The sequence below is a fragment of the Belonocnema kinseyi genome, chromosome 1, assembly GCF_010883055.1.
Source record: "Belonocnema kinseyi isolate 2016_QV_RU_SX_M_011 chromosome 1, B_treatae_v1, whole genome shotgun sequence".
In the NCBI taxonomy this organism is placed as follows: Eukaryota; Metazoa; Arthropoda; class Insecta; order Hymenoptera; family Cynipidae; genus Belonocnema; species Belonocnema kinseyi.
This window is the reverse complement of record NC_046657.1, coordinates 19,130,506-19,154,021: the sequence shown is the minus strand read 5'-3', so window position 1 is coordinate 19,154,021 and position 23,516 is coordinate 19,130,506. Positions and strand designations below refer to the sequence as shown.

Here is a 23,516-nt window from a genome sequence, read left to right as displayed (position 1 = left end):
GGAAGCTACTAACACGTATCAACTGAATAATTCTAAATTAAATAGAGATAAACTGAAAAATTTAGAACTTTGATCAATTATAGATCTCTAAGATTCAGAAATATAAATCCACGTTAACATTTTCAAAACTTTAAGTAAAAGAATCAAGCAATGGACTTAAAATTTTTTTTTAATTATATTATTTTCAGTAATTGTAAGCTAGACACATTGAAAAATAATTTTTTTTTAACTTAACAGTTCTTAAATTAGAAGTTAAATTATTTTCATTTTAAATATTTTAAGCGTCCTTGAAAAGCTTTAAAGTTTTATTTCAAAACCTTGAGAAATCCAGCAGAATTTTTCTACAACTTTTAGAAAATTCTGCAAATAAAAAAAAATCCTTAAAATATGAATTTATATAAACTTTGAATATTACAATATTGATTATTCTATTTAAAAAATTTAATTTACAAATAAAATGGTTGAATTTCGATGTGTAATAAATATTGAACATCTACCATTTCTAAAATAAAATCGAGTAACTTAAAGGTCTGAAAAGATTCACAATTAATTTTAAGTTTGAAATTATTTCAAATAATTTAAACCAAGTATCTACGCATACCGACAAAATCCAGCTATTCGTACTAAAATTTCGATGCAAATAGCCCACGACCCAATTTAAAAGAAAATATAGTTTTCTGCAGATTTAGAAAAAAAATCATTTAGAAGCTTTTTAAGAATCATGAAAGGCTTCAAAAACAATGAAAAACATTTTCCTAAAATTTCCAGAAAAATGGGAATTTTATTTTGAAAAACAAATCTTAAGAGACTATTTAAAAAGATTTAAAAAGAGTTCCAAAATTGTCACAAATTAATCTGGGAAATTTTAAGCAAATATTTTTTATTTTTTAAGATTAAAAAAAAAAAATGATTAAGAAGAATTCGAATAATTTTAAAAGATGTTTAGAAGTTCTGTAAATATTTCAAAAATCATTTGAAATTTGCAAAAATGTAAAATAACATGTAGATGTTTCAAGATTTTTAAATAAAAATTTGAAGCTTTTCAAGGATTTCTCAAAATATTAAAAATGAAAATAATTCATCTTTTAATCTAAGTAGTGTTGGTTTTTTTAACAAAAATGTAATCGTTCAATTTTTAATATTTCTAGCTTAAAAATGCTTAATAGTTTACAACTATTTATTTGAATTTTTTGTTTTTGTAGAAAATTAATTTTGTTGACTATAAATTAAATTATTCCATATTTAGCTCGAAATTTATATTTTTAGTTGAAAATTAATGTAATTTGTTAATAATTCATCAATTTTCTATAAAAAAATTAATCTAATTTTTTTTAATTTAACATTTTGGTTGGAAATTTAGCTATTTGGTGGAAAATTCGACTATTTGGCAAAACTTAATCCATTTAGTAGGGAATTCAAAAATTTGGTTAAAAAGTCAATTTTTTGTAGAAAATTCAACTATTTCATTCAAAATTTGTTGTTTTTTTCTGTTAAAAGTTAAGATTTATTATTGAAAATTCATCTATTTGTTAAAAAACTTCAATGTTTTATCGAAAATGAAACTATTTTGTGGAAAATTCGACTATTTTGTTGAAAAATCATGTATTTTATTAAAAATTTGTTGTTGTTTTTTGGCAGAAAATTAATCTTCTCTATCGAAAATTCATGATTTTGGTTGGAAATTCAATCATTTTGGGAAACTTAATCTATTTTGTAGAGAATTAAAAAATTTAGTTAAAAAGTCCCTTAGTGGTAGAAAATTCAACTATTTTCTTGAAATTTTTTTGTCGTTAAAAATTAAGATTCCTAATTGAAAATTTATCTTTTTGGTCAGACACTTGAATATTTTATCAAAAATTCAACTATTTTACTGATCTATTTGATAGAAAATTCATGCACTTTTTTAGAAATCGCTTTGACTTTTGTAGATAATTTATCTTCTCTTTTGAAAATTTATCCTTTGGATTGAAAACTGAAATATTTTGTGGAAAATTCCACTATTTTGTTGAAAAGAAATGTATTTTATTTTATTTTTTTAATTTTCGGCAGAAAATTAATCTTCTTAATTGAAAATGTATGATTTTGTTTAAAAATTCAGCTATTTTGTTTGAAAATTGAACTGTAAAAATGTAATTATTCCATTTTAATTTAAAAGTTGAACTATTCTCTGAAAGATTAGTTTTTTTGTTAAAAATTGACTTTCTGAACTAAAAATTTAACTATTTTATTTTTGTTGAAAGTTTATTTATTCTAAGTTTAAAATCAATGTTTTTCGTTGACATTTAATTTTTTCGGCAGAAAATTAAGATTCTTGCTTGAAAATTGATCTTTTTGGTTCAAACGGCACTATTTTATTTTAAAATCAACTATTCGGCTACCATTCATGCATTTTGATTAACATTTTTTTGAGAAAATTCATCTTTTTAGTTGAAAATTGAACTCTTCTGGTGAAAAAATAAACGGCTTTGATGAAAATTCGTTTTTTTTGTTTGTTAGATATCATTTTTTTAAGCTGTATTTTGTTGAAGATTTGTCGCTCCTGGTAGAAAATGAAAAATTAAAAATGTAGAAACTTCAAATAATTTCAAAACATCTTTGGAGATTTCTAACAAAAAATTTAGAAGTTTTTTAAGAATTGTGAAAGACTTCAAAAGAATTAAAACATTTTCTTAAGATTCCTAGGAAAAATAGAAAATAGGGTTTTCATTTTGAAAAATTATTGTAACGAACAAATTTAGAAAGATTTTAAGATATTCCAAAATTATCAAAAAGAACCTGGAAGATTTTAAGTTTTTTTTTTTAAATTTGCAGCATTTTCCAAAGATTGTAGGAAAAATGCGATTAATATAAAAATATATTTAAAAGTCCTGAAAAAAATGTTAGAGCACTGAGTTTAAATTACTTGAAATCATTTCAACTTTTTAATTAATTTTGAATCTTTTCAAAATTTATTATTTGTAATAAGTGTTTAACGTCGAAATTTAACAATTTAACTTACAAATTAAAGGTTTTTTAAATAGAACAATTAAAATTGTAAAGATAACAATTTAAAAGTTCTTCGAAAGTCTAGAGATTCAAAGCTTTCTATGTAAAACAATTTAGTTTCAAATTCTTTACTTTTAAATATTTTATTTTAATTACCAAATAAATGAACTTTCCCTTAAAAAATATCAATTTTTAATCAATTCATGAATTTTCAACTAAAATGCAGAATCTTCAATTGGAATAATTAAATGTTTAATCAAAAAGAGGAGTCTTTAACTAGAATAGTTGAATTTCAAATCAAAAAGATTAATTTTTATGAAGAAAGTTTAAGTTTCAACCAAATAGTTTAATTTTCAAACAATATTCTGAATTACCAATTAAAATGATAAACTAAAATAGTTAAATTTTCAACTAAAAAGGTGAATTTTCAACCAAACAAGACAAGTTTTAAACAAATTAGGAGAATATTCAAGCAAATAATTGAATTTTTGATTCAAAAAGAAAAATTTTCAACCAAATAGTGTCATTCTCAACTAAAATGATTTATCTTTAACTAGAATAGTTGAATTTTAAGAAGAAAGTTTAACTTTAAAAAAAAAAATAGTTCAGGGTAGCCGTTTTAATTAAAGAAAAAAATTCCCGGTCATTTCCCGGTTCGCAAACATTTTTCACGATCAATAAAATTTTAAAAATCGAATTGCCTGTTCGAATTAATAATTTAAATTTTTTTCGAAAATGTCCTTTTTCAACTCAAAAATAGAATTCATTCTATTAGAAAATTCCCTGGTCCAGCTCGGAATTTATTTAAATTTTAACATTCCCTGCTCCAAGAAAAATGATAATTCTTTTGGATAAATGCTAGTTTTTAAAATCCTTTGGAAAAATTCAGAATTTTTTTTCTTTTCAAAAATTTCTAGCACTTGCTCGGAGTTTTTTAAAATTCGAAAATTCCCGGGTTCCAAGTCAAAATTATTATTCTGGATGAATTCTAGCTTAAATTTGAATTATTTTTATGTTTAAAAGTTTAAAGATCCTTAAAATGCTTCGAAATTTTATTTCAAGATCTTGAACCAATTTTTTCAAATTAAAAAATTTAATTAAAAGTCTTTCACAACTTTTAAATAGCGTTTAAAATTATTCAAATTTCAAGTAATTATTCAAAATAACAATCAATTTTTCAATTTTCCTAGCAATATAAAAAAATATTATCCTTTTGAAGCCTGTTAAAATGTTTAAAAAGCTTCTAAATTTTATATCTCAACTTACTCGAATTTTTTTTTGTTTAGTTGTGAATATTTAATTTATCTTTACTGATTTTAAATGAAGAGTCCGATATTTCTAAATATTAATTAATTGTTCTTTTTCTGAATTAAAAAATTTCAAATTGCATGGTTTGAAAATGGAATATTTTTGACTGAAATTTAATAAAAGTCTTTAATGAATTCAAATTTGAAAGTCATCAATTGTGTCTTAAAAAATGTCTTAAAAACTAAATTCAAAATTCTTTTAATTCTAATGTACGCTTAAAAACCTGAAATAGAAAATTGTTAAGGTCAAAGATTTTCGAATTACGCATTCTAAAATAAATCGGCCTCATAAAATTCCCGGTTTTCCCGGTCCAGCGGCCGTCCTATAATTTAATTTGCAACCCAAAAACAGAAGTTTTCAATAACAAAAAAACAAGAATATTTAACCAAAGAGTTGAATTTTACATTAAAAAAGATAAATTTTCAACCAAATAGTGTGAATTTTTAACTAAAAAGATGAATTTTTAGAAGAGATATTAACTTTCAACCAACTAGTTTAATTTGCAAACAAAATAATTGAATTTGCAACAAAAAAATACAAGTTTTGAACAAATTACAAGAATATTCAAACAAATAGTTGACTTTTTAATTCGAAGATAGATTTTCAACCAAATAATGTGATTTTCCACAAAAGAGTGAAATTATTCACCAAAGTGATGAATTTAAAAAAAAAAAAAGATTAATCTTTGACTGGAACAGTTTAGTTTTAAATCAAAAAGATGAATTTTTAAAAGAGAGATGAATCTTTAACTGGAATAGTTGAATTGTCACAAAAAAAGGAATTTTCAACCAAGAAAATTGGTTGAAAAATCGATGAATAATTAACTGAAATAGTTGAATCTCAAACAAAAAACATAAATTTTTAAAGAAAAAGATGAAATTTCTACCAAAACGATGTAGTGGCCGTGGTATACTTTCACCGAAATTTTGGTACGAATATCCGGATTCGAAAACTTCAAATATCTTTTTAACTTACTCGAAATTTTTCTAAAAATAATAAGTGCTCAATTGTTACTTATGCGTCAAAATTTAACAATTTACTTAAAAATTAATATCTTCAAATAGAGCAATTAAAATTGAAACGTTACAATTTTTTTTAAAATTATATCATTTACAATAACTGATTTAAAATGAAATGATTGTTTAAACCATTTAAATGAAAATTTATCTTCTCTGCTAAAAAAAAATTAACCTTCCTCATTAAAACTGAAATTAATTATTGAAAATTTAGGTATATTATTGGCAATTCATCCCTTTGGGGAGATAATTATTTTTTGTGTCAAAATTTCATCTTTTTGGTTAAAAATTCAACTGCCTTATTAAAAGCTTATCTTTTCACTTAAAAATAAAAAATTTTTGATGTTTTTTGTTGTTGTTATTAACTGAAAAATCTTATTTTGATTGAAAATTTGTTCTTTTGATTTGAAAATTCATCTCATTTGGTAGAAAATTAATGTTTTTTAGTAAAAAATGCAACTTATTGGCAGAAAATTAATTTTCCTCATTAAAAATTCATTATTTTTGGACAGAAATACAACAGTTTGGTTAAAAATTCAACTGTTTTATTAAAAGCTCATCTTTTTGTCTTACAAATTCGAAATTTTGGATATTTTGTTGTTGTTATTAACTGAAAAATCTTATTTTCACTGAAAAGTTGTCTCTTTGATTTAAAAATTCATCTCATGTGGTAGAAAGTTAATGTTTTTTCGTAAAAAAAAAGCAACTCCTTGGCAGAAAATTCGTCTTTTTTGGTAGAAAATTAATTTTCCTCATTAAAAATTCATTATTTTTGGACAGAAATACAAAAATTTGGTTAAAAGTTCGTATTTTTCGTTGAAAATTGAACTGTTTGTAGAAAGTTCATCTATTTGACTCGAAAATTCAACAATTTAATTAATTTTTTTTCTGTATTAACATTTTTTTTCGGTTGAAAATCCGTCTTTTTTTTTTAGAGATTGCACCTTTTTTGTTAAAAATGCAATTCAAGGTGGCCGTTTTATTTAAAGAAAAAAATTCCCGGTCATTTCCCGTTTCGCAAACAATTTTCACGGTTAATGAAATTGAAAAAATGGAACACTAAAGCTAAAAAATTTTCCACATGAGGTAATAAAAAATGAGCTGCAAATGAAAGCACTCAAAGTAGTACTGTTAAATTTTGAACTTTTAAAATTGAAATTTAAAAGTTTTTAATTAAAAAACGTATTCAATCCTCAATAATTTACGCGTATTAAATTGAAGGAACTAACATTTTTCCACATAAAAAAATATAAATCCACGTTATCATTTTTAATGCTCTAAATTAAAAAATCAATCAATGAACTCTACAATTTTTGAAATTATATAATTTTAAGGAATTAAAGCTAGAAACATCAAATATTAAAAATTTGAAAAAAATTTTACTCAAATCTTCTTAAATTATATTATTTTCTTTTTAAATAGTTTAAACATACTTGGAAAGCTTAAAAATTGTGAGAAAACTAGAAGTTAATTTAAATTTAAAATTAACTTGGAAATTTTTTCAGAACTTCTAAATATCTGTCGAAATGAATTCAATTTTTTTCGACAATTTTCAGAAAATCCTGCAAATTTTAGAAAATTTCTTTACAATTTGGATGTATAAATAACAATTCAACATTTATTATTTTTAGGCGAAATTTGAGTAATTTTAAGAGATAGGTAGAAGTTTCGCAGATTTTGAACTAAATAATTAGATTCTTTACAAGAATTGTCAAAGGCTTCAAATGAATAAAAACATTTTTTTAAGATTCATAGGAAAATAAAAAATAATTTTTCATTCTGAAAAATAATTTTAAAAAAATATTTAATAAGTTTTTCAAAGACTTAAAAAAATTTTTTTTAAAAGATTCTAGAAGACTTTAAGAAAACTTTCTAAAATTTGCATGAAAATTTTTTTATCTTTTTAAATCTCGTAAATAATGCGTCAAATTTTTTTCTAAAAATATTCATTTATAAATTATACATAACATTTTTTAAATTTTACTTACAAATTAAGCATTTTTCAAATACAACAATTAAAATTCTAAAGTTTAAAGTTTCAAGGCTCTTCGAAATTTTAACGATTACAGGCTTTCTTTGTAAAAAAATTCGGTTTAAAATTGTTTACTTTTAAATGTTTGGTTTCAATTTACTTGTCTTAAATAAAAATTCAAATATTGCTAAATATTTAATAATCACACCTCCTAACGTTAAAATCTGAAAATTCTTAATTTTTGAACTGGTTTAAAATTAAAAAACAAAATTTAAAAAATTAAAAACTGGTTTAAAATCGTTTTGTCCACTTTTTATTACTTAAAGTGCATATAAATTTAAAAAAATGTATTTATTTATGAAATAAAAAGGTTTTTTATCAAAAATTTTCAAAATCAAAGGCTTTCATTTTTTATTTGTTCAAGTCTTTCAGAAAGCGTTTAAAAATTCTTTAAATTAAAAATGTAATCTTAGAGATAAAAATTTAAAATGGACAATTTTTAAAGTAAAAAAAAATTGAATTACGCATTCCAAGCTAAATAATAGCATAATTGATAAACATAGCATTTCAACTAATTATTTAAAAACTGTTGAAATCGAACGTGGACAGATTTTTCTTCCACAAATTTCTAAAATTCCCGATCAAAAAAAAAAAAATCACTGTCATTTCCCGGTTTCAAAAAATTCCCGTTCAGTTAAAAATTAACTTTTTTGTTGAAAATCTCACAATTTATTAGAAAATTGAAGTACTTGGTTGAAAAATGAATTATTTGGTTAAAAAATAAAGTATATTTTGTTAAAATTCGTCTTTGGTGGTTAAAAATTACTTTTGTAACTGTAAATCACGGACTAACAAAAAGAAAATGAATGTGAAAATTTAAATATTCCATTTTTGTTTAGAAATCTCTCAATTATACGTGGAAAAATGATCGATTTGGCAGAAAATGTATGTAATTTGTTGAAAATTTGTCTTTTTTGGTAGAAAATTAATCTACTTGATTGAAAATTCATCCATTTTGGACCAAAATTCAATAGTTTGGTTTAAAATTAATCTGGATATTTCAAAAGCGTCTAACTTTTAATGTCTTTAAAACTGCATTTTAAAATTCTTCGAATTAAAATTGATGCTTAAACATTAATATCTAAAATGGAACATTTTTCAAGTGGAAGATTATCGAAATAAGCATTCTAAACTGAATGTTATCATAATTAAAAAAGTAAAGAATTTAACTAATTATTTGAAAAAACGGTTGAAATCAAAGTTGGACCGATTTTTTTTTTTTCAAAAACTATTAAAATAATGAAAACTTGATTTTTACTAAGACTAGAAATAAATTTCCGAGTTTTAAATTAATTTATCGGTCAAGTCGCCATCCTGTAATCATGAAACCGGCAGGTTTGTCGACTGAAAAATGTCAAATTAAAGTTTCAAAAGTGAGGTTAGGTTTCTGAAACCCGAAAAATGCATTAATTTGATAAACAATGTTTTTACCCCTCAAGTAATTTTTGCCATGAAAATATAATGTGAAATTGACCTCACCAATTTTGTCACATAAAAATTACAAAACACAATTTTGAAACCGCTTCAATCTGTATCTACGAAATTTCTTAAAAGTTGCACAATTTCCCTCAAGGATATCTCGAAAGATTTTGGCAACTTGTAACATTGCTGTCATGGACAAATAATCACCCCAATTTCAGTATCGACTCGACTAAAGAATACCTTTAAATGAAAAAAAAATCATTTTCAAAACGATAATATTGATACTCCAGAAATGAAGATTTTCCAAAGTTGCCAAAACAAGAAAGAAAATCCGTACCTCACAAAATTTGAGGTTAAGTTTACAAAATCGAAGAATCTCGCGAAAATAATTGCAAGGTTAAAAAGCTATTTTTTAAATACGTTCTTTCCAGATATGCGAATATCTTTAGTATTGAAAACGTTTGCACAAAATAATAATATGTTTCCTACCTGATTGTGGGACTGGAGTGAGAACATTTTGATTATTTACATGCAAGTATTTCGTCGGGAGTGAAGAAATCCTGAGTTGGTCTTTTTTTGGAAACTAAAGAGAACGATGATCACACTTGAATTTGTCAAGAAACACGAACAGCCGCTATTTCATCACACTTCGTTAAATCTCCGTACGTAGACCATCGTTCTAAAGTTTTCTCGCACACAGAGCAAAGACTGGCGGAAATGGTAAATTTAATCCACAGAAAATGACAACTGTGCGCCACTTACTTCCGCAGGAACATATTTAAATATTCACGGGCCGACATGTTCGTGCGGGATCAGAGATTTCTTTGAATTTTCCTTTTTCGAATTGAAACTACGTTGCTGATTTTTTGAGGTGCCGAGAAATAGGGAAACTTTTATTTTTACTTGTTTTTATTTTCTAGCAGGACGCGAGGGTTTCTTGTGCTTTTTTTTCGTGATTCAACTTTTCAAGTAAATACGCATGCGCGTTATTGAATTATGTATTTCATGTTGTGAAGTCAGCTAGTAAAATGTCTGCAGCTGAGGGTATAATTTTGAATCGCAAATCACTTTACATGGAAGATTTTTTAATTTTTTTAATTCATAATTAAAAATCCTGCAATTTTGATTGTTTAAAATTGCACGATATAATGATTTCAAATAAAAGAATTGAATAATATTAATTTAATTAATAATTACAAATTTAAGAAATTTTATTTATGCACATTTAGAACTGAAAATAGTTAAAATTGAAGAATTTTCAATTGTAAATCTTCAAAATTAAAGATCCTTTAATCTCAAAAGTTAATAATTGATAATTTTGTAATAGACATGATTTAATTGTTTTAAAAGATTTTTAATTGAAAACTTTAATTTTAGTGTCCAAAATCATCTAAGTTTATGAATTTTTAATTATTAATATTTAAAATTAAAGATTTTTCAATTGTAGCACTGCAAAATTGTATAATTTTGAATCGAAAATTTTTTTTTTAATTAAGACTTTTTTATCTTAACTATTTATAATTAAAAATCCTGTATTTTTTTGTACTTAAAAAGGGAGGATTTGATGATTTTATATAAAATAATTCAACGATAATAATTTAAATCATTTATATGATAATCAATTTAAAATTCAATAACTTTTATTAATACCTGGTTAATATTTTAAATAGTTAAGATTGAAGAATTTTTTATTATAAATATTTAATATTATAGATTTTTAAACGATCAATCTTTAAAATTAAATAACTTTAAATTATAACACTTCAGAATTATAGAAATATGAATAATATATCTTTTAAAACTGAAGATTTTTTAATCTTGATAATTGGCAAAAAAAAATACTGTAATTTTTATAATTTACTTTAAAAATTTATTTTATTTGGCAGATTTAAAATTAAAAACTGAAATAAAAACTAGAATAAAAAGTTCAAAATCGTCAAAAGTATGCATGCTCGTTTTTGAATGTGGTATCTTATGTTGTGACGTCAGCGGACAAGATGTCTGCATGCCGAGGAAAAAGTAATAGTAGGGTTTACCATTCGCTAGGTAGCGCTCTGAAGATTTATCTCTTTGATTGAAAATTTAACTATTTTGGTGTTTATTTTTACGTTGCAAGTTAATATTTTTGGTTGAAAATTTATTTCTTTGATTGAAAAATAATTTCTTTGTTTAAAATTTTAACTGTTTTGGTTAAAAGTTAAATTCTCTGTTTTAAAATACAACTGTTTTGATGAAAATTCGTAATTTTTTGAAGATATTAGACTTCTCGTTGGAAAACGATAGAAAATTTACAAATTATATTGAAATAAAAATTTTTTGTGTGAAAATGAAATCTTTTTCACTAAATATTTAACTATTCTATATTTTTTTATTTATCTTTTTTATCTTGTTGAAAATTCGCTTTTTTGTTGAAAAATAATATTTCTGAGATCAAAATTTATATTTTGGACAGAAAATTATTATTCTTGTTTGAAAGTTTATCTCTTTTGGTTAAAAATTAATTTCTTTGGTTGGGAATTCAAATATTTTGTTGAACCTTCGTTTTTCTTTGTGTTTGAAAAGTAATTAAATGAAAATTTAACTTTTTCAATTTTTTAGCTTAAAAATTATTTATTTAGGCGTGTATTTAATTATTTTATTAGAACTTCTTTTTTTGTACGGAATTAATGTTTTAACTGTAAATAAAACTATTCAACTTCTTGCTTAAGAACTTAGATTTTTAATTGAAAATGAATGTAATTTGTTAAAAACTCATCTTTTTGGTAGAATACTACTTTTCTTGTTTGTAAATGATAAAAAATATAGCAATATTGTTAAACAATTGTTAAAATTTCGTTTTAACCATACCATTTTTGGTAGAATATTAAAAAATTTGTTGATTTTTCTTCCTTTATTAATTTTTTGTATACTGAAAATTTAAAAATTTCGCTTTCAGTTGGAAATGTATCTTTTTAGTTGAAAATTCAATACGTTCTATTAAAAATTCGTTTCTTATAGAACATTATTGATTTTCTCTGTACATTCATTTCTATGGTTGAAAATTGAATTATTTTGTTAAAAATTCGATTTTTTTAGTTGAAATTTATTTTTTTACTGAATATTTAACTTTAATTTTTGTTTTAAAATTTATCTTTTTAGTTTGGAATCAATTTCTTTCGTTGAATAATCCAATTATTAAAAAATTTTAATTTTTCATCCGAAAATTTAACTTTTCCAAATTAAATCTAAACCTTATTAATTTTTTTCAGTTGAAAATTCATTTCAATACTTGAACATTTAAATTTGTTTTGAAAATAAGTTATTTTTTTACTCCAAAATTTTCCCTTTTTAATTGAAAAATCCATTTTTTCTAAATTATAAAAAAAGCAGGCATCTTGGATTCCCCCCACTCAACCTGAAAAACGCTATTTTCCATAGATTTTTCCCATCAGCTCCTTAACAGTACTGCGCGTGCGTCACATCGGCTTTCTCATTAGCTGTAAATGGCGCGCTTCTGTTAAATAAATGAACGTGTAAATCAATTGATTATAATAAATCATGATTGTAAAATTGATTAAATTAATTTCGAGATCAAAAAATAGTCTTCTAGAGTGATTGTAAATTGATTACTTGATTTTAATCTTTACAAATAAATTATTACTTGTAAATTCAAAAGAAGGAATACCTTCTTTCACAAATGCAAATTTTAAATATTTTATAATATTTTTCGTAGTCTATAATTATTATATATTGTACAAAATTGATTTACATATTTAATCGTCTCAAAAAAATCTGATATGGCGCATAGCGCAGTGTGGTGGGGGAAGCTATAAAATGCGTTTAGGTTAGGTCCTGGTTTGACATTTACTTCATTTTCGGAGTTTTTAAATTAATAGTTAGAAAGTATTGTACGTCCTGCTAGAATAAAATAATTCAATATAATAAAAATGTTTTCAATTGAAAATTTTTCTTTTTTTCTTTTTTATTAAATGAGTGTACTGTTATCCGCTGTTGAAAAAAGTGAAATATTCGCGAGTGTCATAACCTCTAAAACTCGTCCGGGGGATCAGTGTTTTGATAATTTTTTTTTATATTTTCAGCATATTTTTTATAAATTGAAGCAGTATCAGGGAAATGTTTGATAATTAGGGATCTAAAAATAAATTGTGTGTGTGTGTGTTGAAGTAATTTAAAAATGACGGAAATCGAGTGGTAAGTTATTAACTATTTCTCAATAAATTTTCCTTGTTCTGTTTTTTCAAATTATTTTTGTGATTTTTAAGCAAATTCAAGTAACTTGAAGTTCCTGAAAAGTTCCTTTTTTATATTTTTGGAAACATATGTTACATGTGTACAAAATGATAAGATTTTTCAAAAATAAACCAAGGCTTTCATTTTTACTGTTCGGAATTGAAGAATTGCAAACCTGTCATTTTTTATTATATATATTAAATATAGAACAGTCTTTAATTACAGATATACAAAATTGAGGAATTTAAAATTGAAAATCGTTTCAATTGATTTTCAAACAATCGTAATTAACGAATTTTTATTTATACATCTTCAAAATTTAAGAATTTTTATTGATAGATATTTAAAATTAAATATTTTTTAATCTTGAAAGTTGACGAATAAAAATTCTGCAATATGCATGATTTAATTGCTTTTATTTGGCAGATTTTAACGAATTTTTATTAAAAAATATTTTTAAATTTAAGATTTTTCAATCGTAAAACTTCAAAAATTCTGTAATTTTAAATATATACTTTCGACATTTCTTTTTTTTTCATGAAGATTTAAAATTAAAAACTTGTATTGTGTAAATGATGTTCAAAATAATCTAAATTTAAGAATTTTTATTTATAAATATTTGAAATTGAAGAGCCTTCATTTATAATTCTTTAAAATTGGAGGATTGTCATTTTCAAATTCATTTATTTAGAAATAAGTAAACATTAACTAAAAGTAAATTTTGAAAAATAAATATTTTTTAATTTAAAAAATTTATAATTAAAATTATTATATTTTTAAGGTTTACAATTAAAAGTTCTGTAATTGTGACAATTTCATCAGCAAATTACAAATCTTTAAAATAAAAATCTTGAAAATCGAATAATTTACATTTCAATACTTTAAATTCTATAATTTTCAATTGTAACACTTAAAATTGAAGAATCTTTCATTGTAAATCTTCAAAAATGTAGAATAGAAAAATGGTAAACCTTTAAAATTTAAGTTTTTAATTTTGAAAATTTACAACTAAAACTAATTTTAAGTTTTATCAATACAAATTTTGTAATTTTGTTTTTTTTTACAAATAAAAAATCATTTAATTTGCAAGATTTATATTTGAAAACTTGACTTTGATTTTCAAAAGCATTCAAATTTGATAATTTGTATTTATAAATTTTTAAAATGAAAGAGATTTCAATTGTAAATCATTAAAGCTGAAGAATTTTCCATGGTTAATCTTCGAAATTCGACTATTTCAAACAAAATGTTTCAAATTACAAGCGTCTAAAACAAGAATTTTGAAAATTGAATAATTTTCAATTCTGTATTTTGATAATTGATTAATTTTCAATTCTGTATTTTCAAAATTCAAGAATTTTTAATTGCAACCCTTAAATAATGCAGATATTTGAATTGTACATGTTAAAACTGAAGACTTTTTCATTTTCAAAATTGTAAATGAAAAATTCTGTTTAAAGATTGAAAATAGAAAACGTGTATTTTTTTATTAAAATCAACCAAAATTTATAATTTTTATTTAAACATCTCTAAAATTCAAGAGTTTTAAATTGTAGATGAATCGTAGAAATTTGAATTTTAAATCTTTAAAAATTTCTTTTGCTTAGAAAAGGTTTCAATTGTAACTCTTCAAAGTTGTAAAATTTTGAATTGTAAATCTTTTTAAATTGAAGATTTTTCAATCTTGAAAATTAAATTAAAAATCCTGCAATTTTAATTATGTACTTATTTATTTCAAAATTTCTTTGATTTGGAATATTGAAAATTGAAAATTTGACTTTTGATGTTCAAACTCATCCAAATTTAAGAATTTGTATTCATACATCCTAAGAATTGAAGACTTGAATTTTAAAAGAATGTAATTCCAAATTATGCCATTTTTAAGGTTTACAATAAACAAGTTGTAATTTAGAAAATTTACGTTCGAATTTTCTTCAATTTGGGAGTTGTAGAATTGAAAACTCGACATTTCATTTTCAGAATTTAAGAATTTTCAATTGTAACTGTATAACATTGTAGAATTTTTAATTGTGAATCTTAAAGATTGTAGAACTTTAAATTATAAATCTTTAGAAATTAAGATATTTTAATTTTGAAAATTTACGATTCAAAATTATTCAAGTTCTAAGTTTTACAAATTAAGAAAACTGTAATTTTCATGAATTATAGAAATGGTTTTTTCAATTTGTAAGATTTAGAGTTAAAAATTTTTTATCAGATTTTAAAAATCATCACAACTTCAGAAATTTAATAATAGAATTTTTACCTCTTCAGAATTCAAGAGTTTTTAATTGTAAGTGTTTAAAATTGAACTGTTAAAAATGAAAATTGTATGTTAGCTATTTTAATATTTTAGTTTTCGATTAATTAATTTTTATAAATAACATCATTATAATGGGAAATAATAATAATAATTATTATTTATTAATATTTTTTTATACATTTAAAAAGTAATTTCGAAAAAAAACTAAGCATTTTTTGGCAACAGGCTCAAAAAAATGCAAACAACTTTTTCTTACTTTAAAATATAATTTTTTGTATGAAATAAATTTGCAGGATAGCAAGACCATTTGAATACGGACCTCCAAAATGTCCTCGGATGGAGGAAGTAATAGACCATCCGCTAAAACCATTAACGGTTTCAGTAAGTAAAAAATATAAATTTGTTTAAATTAAATTTTTTCTTGTAAAAAAATGAATCATTTAAAATATATTTTTTTTATAAGAAAGAAATTTGATTTTAAAAAATAAAATAAAATGAAAAAATGTTGTTAGATGATCGATGGTCGGAGTTGTGTTCGCCGGGGAACCTTAAAAAGTACAAGCACTGGTTCTTCAACAAGGACACCTACACCAACACAAAGTTCGGCATCTGGTGTAAAAAATTTTACAGATCCACTACTAAGTTATTCCAATCTCGATGGAACCGATCCTCTTACTATTTTTGCTCGGGAAGAATTGGATCCTCTCTCAAAAATGGCAACCGACGATGTAAATTTTAATACATTTTTTAAACTGTAATCATTATTACAAATTTTTTATTATCTATTTTTATTATTTAATACCAATTTTTTCTATTTCCCTTTGAATTTTGGATAATTTGTTTAATTATTCTTGAATTTTTTTCTTATTTCTGATTCCGCTTTATAATATAAATTTTAATTTAAAAAATTTTCTAATTTTGGATTAATTATTAATTCTTCTCAATTAAAAATTTTTTTTTTCAAATTATTCTTAAATTTTTTTTATCTCTTGAATTTGTGATTAAATGTCTTAATTATTTTTAAATTTTCGATTATTCGGTTATTTCTTTTTTAATTTTAGATATTTTTTCTAGTTCCTTTTCATTTTGAATTATATGTTTAATTCTTTTGAAAATTTGGGTTTATTTCTTATTCGTATTGAATTTTCGATTGTTTTTCTAATTCCTCTTAAATTTATCATGTTTTAAAAATTCATATTGAATTTTTGATTATTTTCCTAATTCTTTTTTAATTTTGAATTATTTGTCTAATTCTTTTTCAATTTGGCATTATTTTATCTGATTCCTCATGAATTGGTAATTATTTTTCTTATTCCTTTGAATTTTAGATTATTTGTTTAATTATTCTTGAATCTTGTTGTTATTTATAATTCCTCTTGACTTATATTAATTTTTTTTATTTTAAATTTTGGATTAATTATTGATTCTCCTTGATTTCGAAAAATGTTTTTTCAAATTAATCTTAACTCTTTTTTTTTTAATTTTGATTATTTGTCTTAATTATTTTTAATTTTAAATTATTTCTTGAAACTATTATGCATATAATATTTATTTTATATTTATATGAAATTTTTTTATCTTAACTATTTATAATTAAAAATCCTGTATTTTTTTGTACTTAAGAATGGAGAATTTGATGATTTTATATAAAATAATTTAACGATAATAATTTAAATAATTTATATGATAATCAATTTAAAATTCAATAACTTTTATTAATGCCTGGTTAATATTTTTAATAGAAAATTTTTTTTCACATTTATATTTCAAAATTTCAAGAATTAAATTACTTCTAATTCCTAATTAATTTATTTATTAATTCCTAATAATTAATTAATTTATTAAGGATGTCAAATTCCTCCTTTTTCATTTTGGATTATTTGTTTAATTCTTTTGAAATTTTAGGTTGATTTCTTATTCAAAATGAATTAAAATTTTTTTTTAAATTCCCTTTGAATTTTGAGTTATTTTTCTAGTTTCATTTCATTTTCGATTTTTTTTTCGAATTCCTCTTGAATTTTTGATTATATAATAATAATATAATGTTATTATTATTAATTCTTTTTGAATTTTGACTTATTTTTCTAATCCCTCTTGAATTTTTTATTAAGTTTCTACTTTGGAATTTAGAAATATTTTTCCATTTCATTTTTCCATTCCTCTTGATTTAATTATATTATTTGTTTAATTCTTCCTGAATTTTGAATTATTTGTTTCATTTATCATCTTTTTTTTTTAATTTTCGATTATTTGGTTATTTCTTCTTCAATTTTGGATATTTTTTTTAGTTCCTTTTCATTTTGGATTATTCGTTTAATTCTTTTGAAGCTGTAGGTTTATTTCTTATTCGTCTTGAATTTTTTAAAAACTCCTTTTGAATTTTGTATTATTTGTTGAATTTCTTTTCATTTTCGGAATTTTTTCTTCGAATTCCTCTGGAATTTTTGTCTAATTTCTGTTAAACATTGGATTCTTTTGGACCTTTTATTTTTACCATTTCAATTTTTAATTATTTGTTCTTTTTCGATATTTTTCTAATTCCTGCATTAACTTGAATATTTTTCTTTTCTAATGCCTTTTGAATTTTTCATTAAGTTTCTACTTTGGAATTTTTTAATATTTTCTATTTCATCTGGAATGTTTTTCTTAAATATCGGATTTTTGGTCTAATTCCTCTTGATTTTAAAATATTTTTTCTAATTTGTATTGAATTTTTTGTTCGAATTGATGCCAAATTTGGGATTATTTGTCGAATTGTTTCTGAATTTTAAATTATTTGTTTCATTTATCATGTTTTTTTCAATTCCTCTTTAACTTTGGATTATTTTTTCTAATTCTCTTGAATTTGGGATTATTTATCTAATCTTTTTAAATTTGGAATTATTTGTCTAATTTCTTTAGAATTTTTTATTATTTCTCTACTTCCTTTGAATTTTGGATTATTTGTTTAATTCTCCTTGAATTTTTGTTTATTTCATAATTCCTCATAGCTTATAATATTAATTTTTTTTATTTTAAATTTTGGATGAATTAATTAATTATTAATTCTCCTTGATTTAAAACAATGTTTTTAAAATTATTCTTAACTTTTTTTATCTCTTGAATTTGTATTTATATGTCTTAATTATTTAAAAATTTTGGATTATTCGGTTATTTATCTTCAATTTTGAATATTTTTTTCTAGTTCCTTTTTTCATTTTGGATTATTTGTTTAATTCTTTTGAAATTGTAGGTGTACTTCTTATTCATATTAAATTTTTATCTAATTCCTTTTGAATTTTGGGTTATTTTTCTAATCCCTCTTGAATTTTTTATTAAGTTTCTAATTTGGAAATTTTTTCCATTTTATTTGGAATTTTTCTCTTAAATTTCGGATTTTTTGTCTAATTTCTCTTGAATTTTTTATCTTTTTTTTCTAACTGCTATTAAATTTTTCTTCCGAATTGATGCCGAATTTGTGATTATTCGTTTAATTCTTCCTGAATTTTGAATTATTTGTTTCATTTATCATGTTTTTTTTTTCAATTTCTCTTGAATTTTTTATTATTTTTCAAATTCCTCTTTAATTTTAGATTTTTTTAAATTTCTCTTGAATTTTGGATTATTTTTTCTGACTCCTCCTGGATTGAGGATTATTTCTCTAATTCCTTTGAATTTTTGTTTATTTCATAATTCCTCATAGCTTATAATATTAATTTTTTTTATTTTAAATTTTGGATTAATCAATAATTCTCCTTGATTTTTAAAAATTTTTTTATAATTATTCTTAATTTTTGTTGTCTCTTGTATTTGTAATTATAAGTCTTGATTATTTTTAAATTTTGGATTATTTGGTTATTTCTTCTTCAATTTTGGATATTTTTTCTACTGCCTTTTCATCTTGGATTATTTGTTTAATTCTTTTGAAATTTTGGGTTTATTTCTTATTCATATTGAATTTTTGATTATTTTTCTCATTCCTTTTCAAATTTGTATTATTTGTCGAATTTCTTTTTATTTTCTGATTTTTTTTTCGAATTCCTCTTCAATTTTTTATATTTTTTTCTAATTTGTATTGAATTTTTTGTTCGAATTGATGCCGAATTTGGGATTATTTTATTATTTTTTTTATTATTATTATTATTATATTTAAATTTAATTTTATTATTCATGAATTTTGATTATTTGTCTAATTCCTCTTACATTTATGATTTAAAAAAAAATTCATATTGAATTTTTGATTATTTTCCTAATTTTTCTTAAATGAATTATTTGTCTATTTTCTTTAGAACTTTTTATTATTTTTCTAATTCCTTTAAATTTTGGATTATTTGTTTCATTCTTCTCGATTTTTTTTATTATTTCTAATTCCTCCTGGCTTATAATATTATTATTTTTTAAATTTTGAATTAATTATTGATTCTCCTTGATTTAAAAAAATGTTTCTCAAATTATTCTAAACTTTTTTTTAAATCTTGAATTTGTGATTACATGTTTTAATTATTTTTTAATTTCGGATTATTTGGGTATTTCTTCAATTTTAGATATTTTTTCTAGTTCCTTTTTAATTCTGAATTATTTGTTTAATTATTTGGAAATTTTAGATTTATTTCCATTCCTCTTGAATTTTTGATTATTTTACTAATTCCTTTTGAATTTTGTATTGTTTGTCGAATTCTTTTTCATTTTCGAAATTTTTTTTCAAATTCCTCTTGAATTTTCGATTATTTTTCTAATTCTTTTTAAATTTTGGGTTATTTTTCTAATCCCTCTTGAATTTTTTATTAAGTTTCTACTTTGGAGTTTAGAAATATTTTTCCATTTCATTTGTAATTTTTTTCTTAAATTTCGGATTTTTTGTCTAATTTCTCTTGAATTTTTTCTAACTTCTATTGAAATTTTCTTCCGATTTAATACTGAATTTGTGATTATTTGTTTAATTCTTCCTGAATTTGAATTATTTGTTTCATTTTTCATGTTTTTTTAAATTTTTCTTGAATTTTTTATTATTTTTCTCATTCCTCTTGAATTTTGAATTATTTTTTTCTATTCATTTTGAATTTAGATTTATTTTTCTCTGGAATTTGTATCCAATTTATCTTAAATTTTGATTTTTTTTTCTAAGTCCTCATACATTTATCTATTTCCTTTGAATTTTAGATTATTTGTTTAATTCTTCTTGAATTTTTTTATTATTTCTGATTCCTCTTGACTTATAATATGAATTTTAATTTTTTTAATGTTAAATTTTAAATTAATTATTGATTCTTCTTGATTTGAAAAAAGTTTTTAAAATTATTCTTAATTTTTTTTTGATCTCTTGAATTTGTGATTATATGTCTTAAATATTTTTGAACTTTCGATTATTCGGTTATTTCTTCTTTAATTTTGGATATTTTTTGTAGTTCCCTTTCATCTTGGATTATGTGTTTAATTCTTTAGGAATTTCGGGTTTATTTCTTATTCATCTTGAGTTTTGGATTATTTTTCTAATCCCCTTTGAATTTTCGGTTATTTTTTGAATTCCCCTGGAATTTTATTCAATTTCTTTTAAATTTTGGATTCCTCTGAACTTTTTTTTTGACCTTTTGAATTTTTAATCATTTGTTAATTTTTGATCATTTTTTCTTTCTGTATTATCTTGAATATTTTTATTCTTTTCTAACCCCTCTTGAATTTTTTTAAGTTTCTACTTTGGAATTTTGTATTATTTTTCTATTTCATGTGGAATTTTCCTCTTAAATTTCGGATTTTTTGTCTAATTCTTTTGGAATTTTTTATCTTTTTTCTTATTTGTACTGCATTTTTTTCCGAATTGATGCCGAATTTGGGATTATTTGTCTAATTCTTTCTGAATTTTGGATTAATTGTTTCATTTACAATGTTTTTTGTTCAATTTCTCCTGAATTTTTTATTATTTTTCTCATTCCTCTTGAATTTTGAACTTTTTTTCTATTCCTCTTGAATTTAGATTATTTTTCTCTGGAATTTTTATCCAATTTCATTTAAATTTTGGATTATAATTCTAAGTCCTCTTACATTTATGATTTTTAAAAAATTCAAACTAATTTTTGATTATTTTGCTAATTCTTCTTAAATTTTGAATTATTTCTCTAATTTCTTTAGCATTTGGACGTATTTGTCTGATTCTTTATGAATTGGGGATTATTTTTCTAATTCCTTTGAATTTGGACGATTTGTTTTTTTCTTTATAAGTTTTGGATTATTTTTCTAATTCGTCTTCAATTTTGGATTATTTTTCTAATTCCTCTTGAATTTTCGGAATTTGTTTTTGAATTTCTGATTATTTTTCTGATTTTCCTTGAGTTTTGGATTATTTTTCTAATTCGTCTTCAATTTTGGATTATTTTTCTAATTCGTCTTCAATTTTGGATTATTTTTCTAATTCCTCTTGAATTTTCGGAATTTGTTTTTGAATTTCTGATTATTTTTCTGATTCTCCTTGAGTTTTGGATTATTTTTCTAATTCCTATGGAATTTTAATCTAATTTCTCTCAAATTTTAGATTTGTCTCGACTTTTTTTCTAGCTCCTCTTGATCTTTTGATTATTTTTCTAATCCATATTAAATTTTAATTTCCTTTTTCTGTTTCTTTTGGATTACATTTTTATTTTCCTTAAGTTTTTACATTATTTTTCATATCCTTCTTGACTTTTTCTTACCTTTCGAATTTTTAATTATTTTTAATTTTTTGATTATTTTTCTAATTTCTGCTTTATCTTTAATATATATTTTTTCTAATCTCTCTTGAATTTTTATCTGGAATTTTTATCCAATATATCTTCAATTTTGAATTGCTTGTCCTAATTCTTTCTGAATTTTGATTATTTGCTTAATTCAGCTTGTTTTGTTTCTTCAAATCCTTCTTGATTTTTTTTCAATTCCTCTTTAACTTTGGATTATTTTTTAAATTACTCTTGAATTTTCGATTATTTTTTAAATTCTTTTTGAATTTAGAATTATTTATCTGATTCTTTTTGAATTTAGGATTATTTTGCTAGGTCCTCCTGAATGTTGATTATTTTTACCTAATTTATCTTGAATTTTTGATCATTTTTCAAATTCGTCTTGAATCTTTGATTTGTTTTCTAATTCATTTTGAATTTAAGATTTTTTGTCTTAATCCTTTCTGAATTTTTTATTATTTGATTAATTCTATTCTAATTAATTCTGTTTTTCATCTGAAAACTCCTCTTGAATTTAGTATTATTTGTCCAATTACTTTTGATTTATATTTTTAATTTCTCTTAAATTTTTGATTATTTTTTAAATTCCTTTTCAATTTAGGATTATTTATCTCATTCTTTTTGAATTTGAGATCATTCTATTAAGTCCTCTTGAAGTCGGAATTATTTTTCTAATTCCTTTTGAATTTTACATTCTTTTTTTTATTTCTTTTGAATTTTTGATTATTATTTTTTAAAATTCCTTTTTAATTTGGGATTATTGGTCTAATTCCTCTTGAAATCGGGGTTATTTTTTCTAATTCCTTTTAAATTTTGTATCATTTTTGTAATTCGTCTTGAACTTTTGATTTTTTTTTATTTTTCTTGAATTTTTGGATTGTTTTGAATTTGTTCTAACTCATCTTAAAACTTGTATTTTTAGTTTAATTCTTCTTAAATCTTGTATGATTTTTCTGATTCCTTTTGAATTTTAGATTATATGTTTGAATTATTGATAATGTTTCTAATTCCTCTTAAATTTGGGATTTTTTTCTAATTACTCTTGAATTTGGTACTAGTTTTCTAATTCTTTTTGAACTTTAGATTATTTGTTCAATTCGTTTTGAATTTTTTATTTCTTTATTCATAATGAGTCCCCTAAGGGTTTACATGACTTCCATTCCTTACAATCTTTCCGTTTAAATCTATATATTTTTTACAATCTTCTCCTTTCTATATATACAATTATTTACAACTATTTACATAAAGTCTTATATCTAGTTCCTTATTTCTATTTCCTGCGATAGCGCAATTTAGGACTTGTTAGCAAGCGAGTGAGCGAGCGAACGAAAGCGAGAGTGCAAGCGAGAGAGAGAGAGAGAGAGCATGAAAACGCAAACACATCTTAGTCTACTTATCTTTTACTTAACATTACTTACAATTTTCACGCTTCGAATCTAAGCGACTTCCGTTTCCTTTTTCTTTCACTTTTTTTATACCCCCATTTACTTTTTTCACGTGCATTCTTTCATTCTCCCTCATTCGCTCCTCTAGCACCCTCTAACTCCTTCATCCATTCTTCTCCTAATCCATCT

At 22.2% G+C, this 23,516-nt stretch overlaps 2 protein-coding genes across 3 annotated transcripts in view; one reads left to right on the top strand and one right to left on the bottom strand.

Annotated features, from left to right (window-relative positions):
- LOC117167444 (ATP-dependent zinc metalloprotease YME1L) overlaps nt 1–9,679 on the bottom strand; it is a 46,918-nt gene extending 37,239 nt beyond the window's left edge. The window contains exon 1 of one of the 2 annotated variants that reach the window (XM_033352395.1): nt 9,253–9,679. In XM_033352395.1, coding sequence (XP_033208286.1) covers nt 9,253–9,279 — 27 coding nt within the window. In that variant the 5' untranslated portion in view covers nt 9,280–9,679. The remainder of the gene's footprint in view (nt 1–9,252) is intronic. The other variant, XM_033352402.1, reaches the window with a different exon arrangement.
- A 2,919-nt stretch (nt 9,680–12,598) lies between these two features.
- The window catches only part of LOC117174526 (VPS35 endosomal protein sorting factor-like), a 63,439-nt gene continuing 52,521 nt past the window's right edge, over nt 12,599–23,516 (top strand). Inside the window, exons 1-4 of the mRNA XM_033363729.1 lie at nt 12,599–12,650; nt 12,843–12,954; nt 15,550–15,637; nt 15,769–15,984. Coding sequence (XP_033219620.1) covers nt 12,938–12,954; nt 15,550–15,637; nt 15,769–15,984 — 321 coding nt within the window. The 5' untranslated portion in view covers nt 12,599–12,650; nt 12,843–12,937. The remainder of the gene's footprint in view (nt 12,651–12,842; nt 12,955–15,549; nt 15,638–15,768; nt 15,985–23,516) is intronic.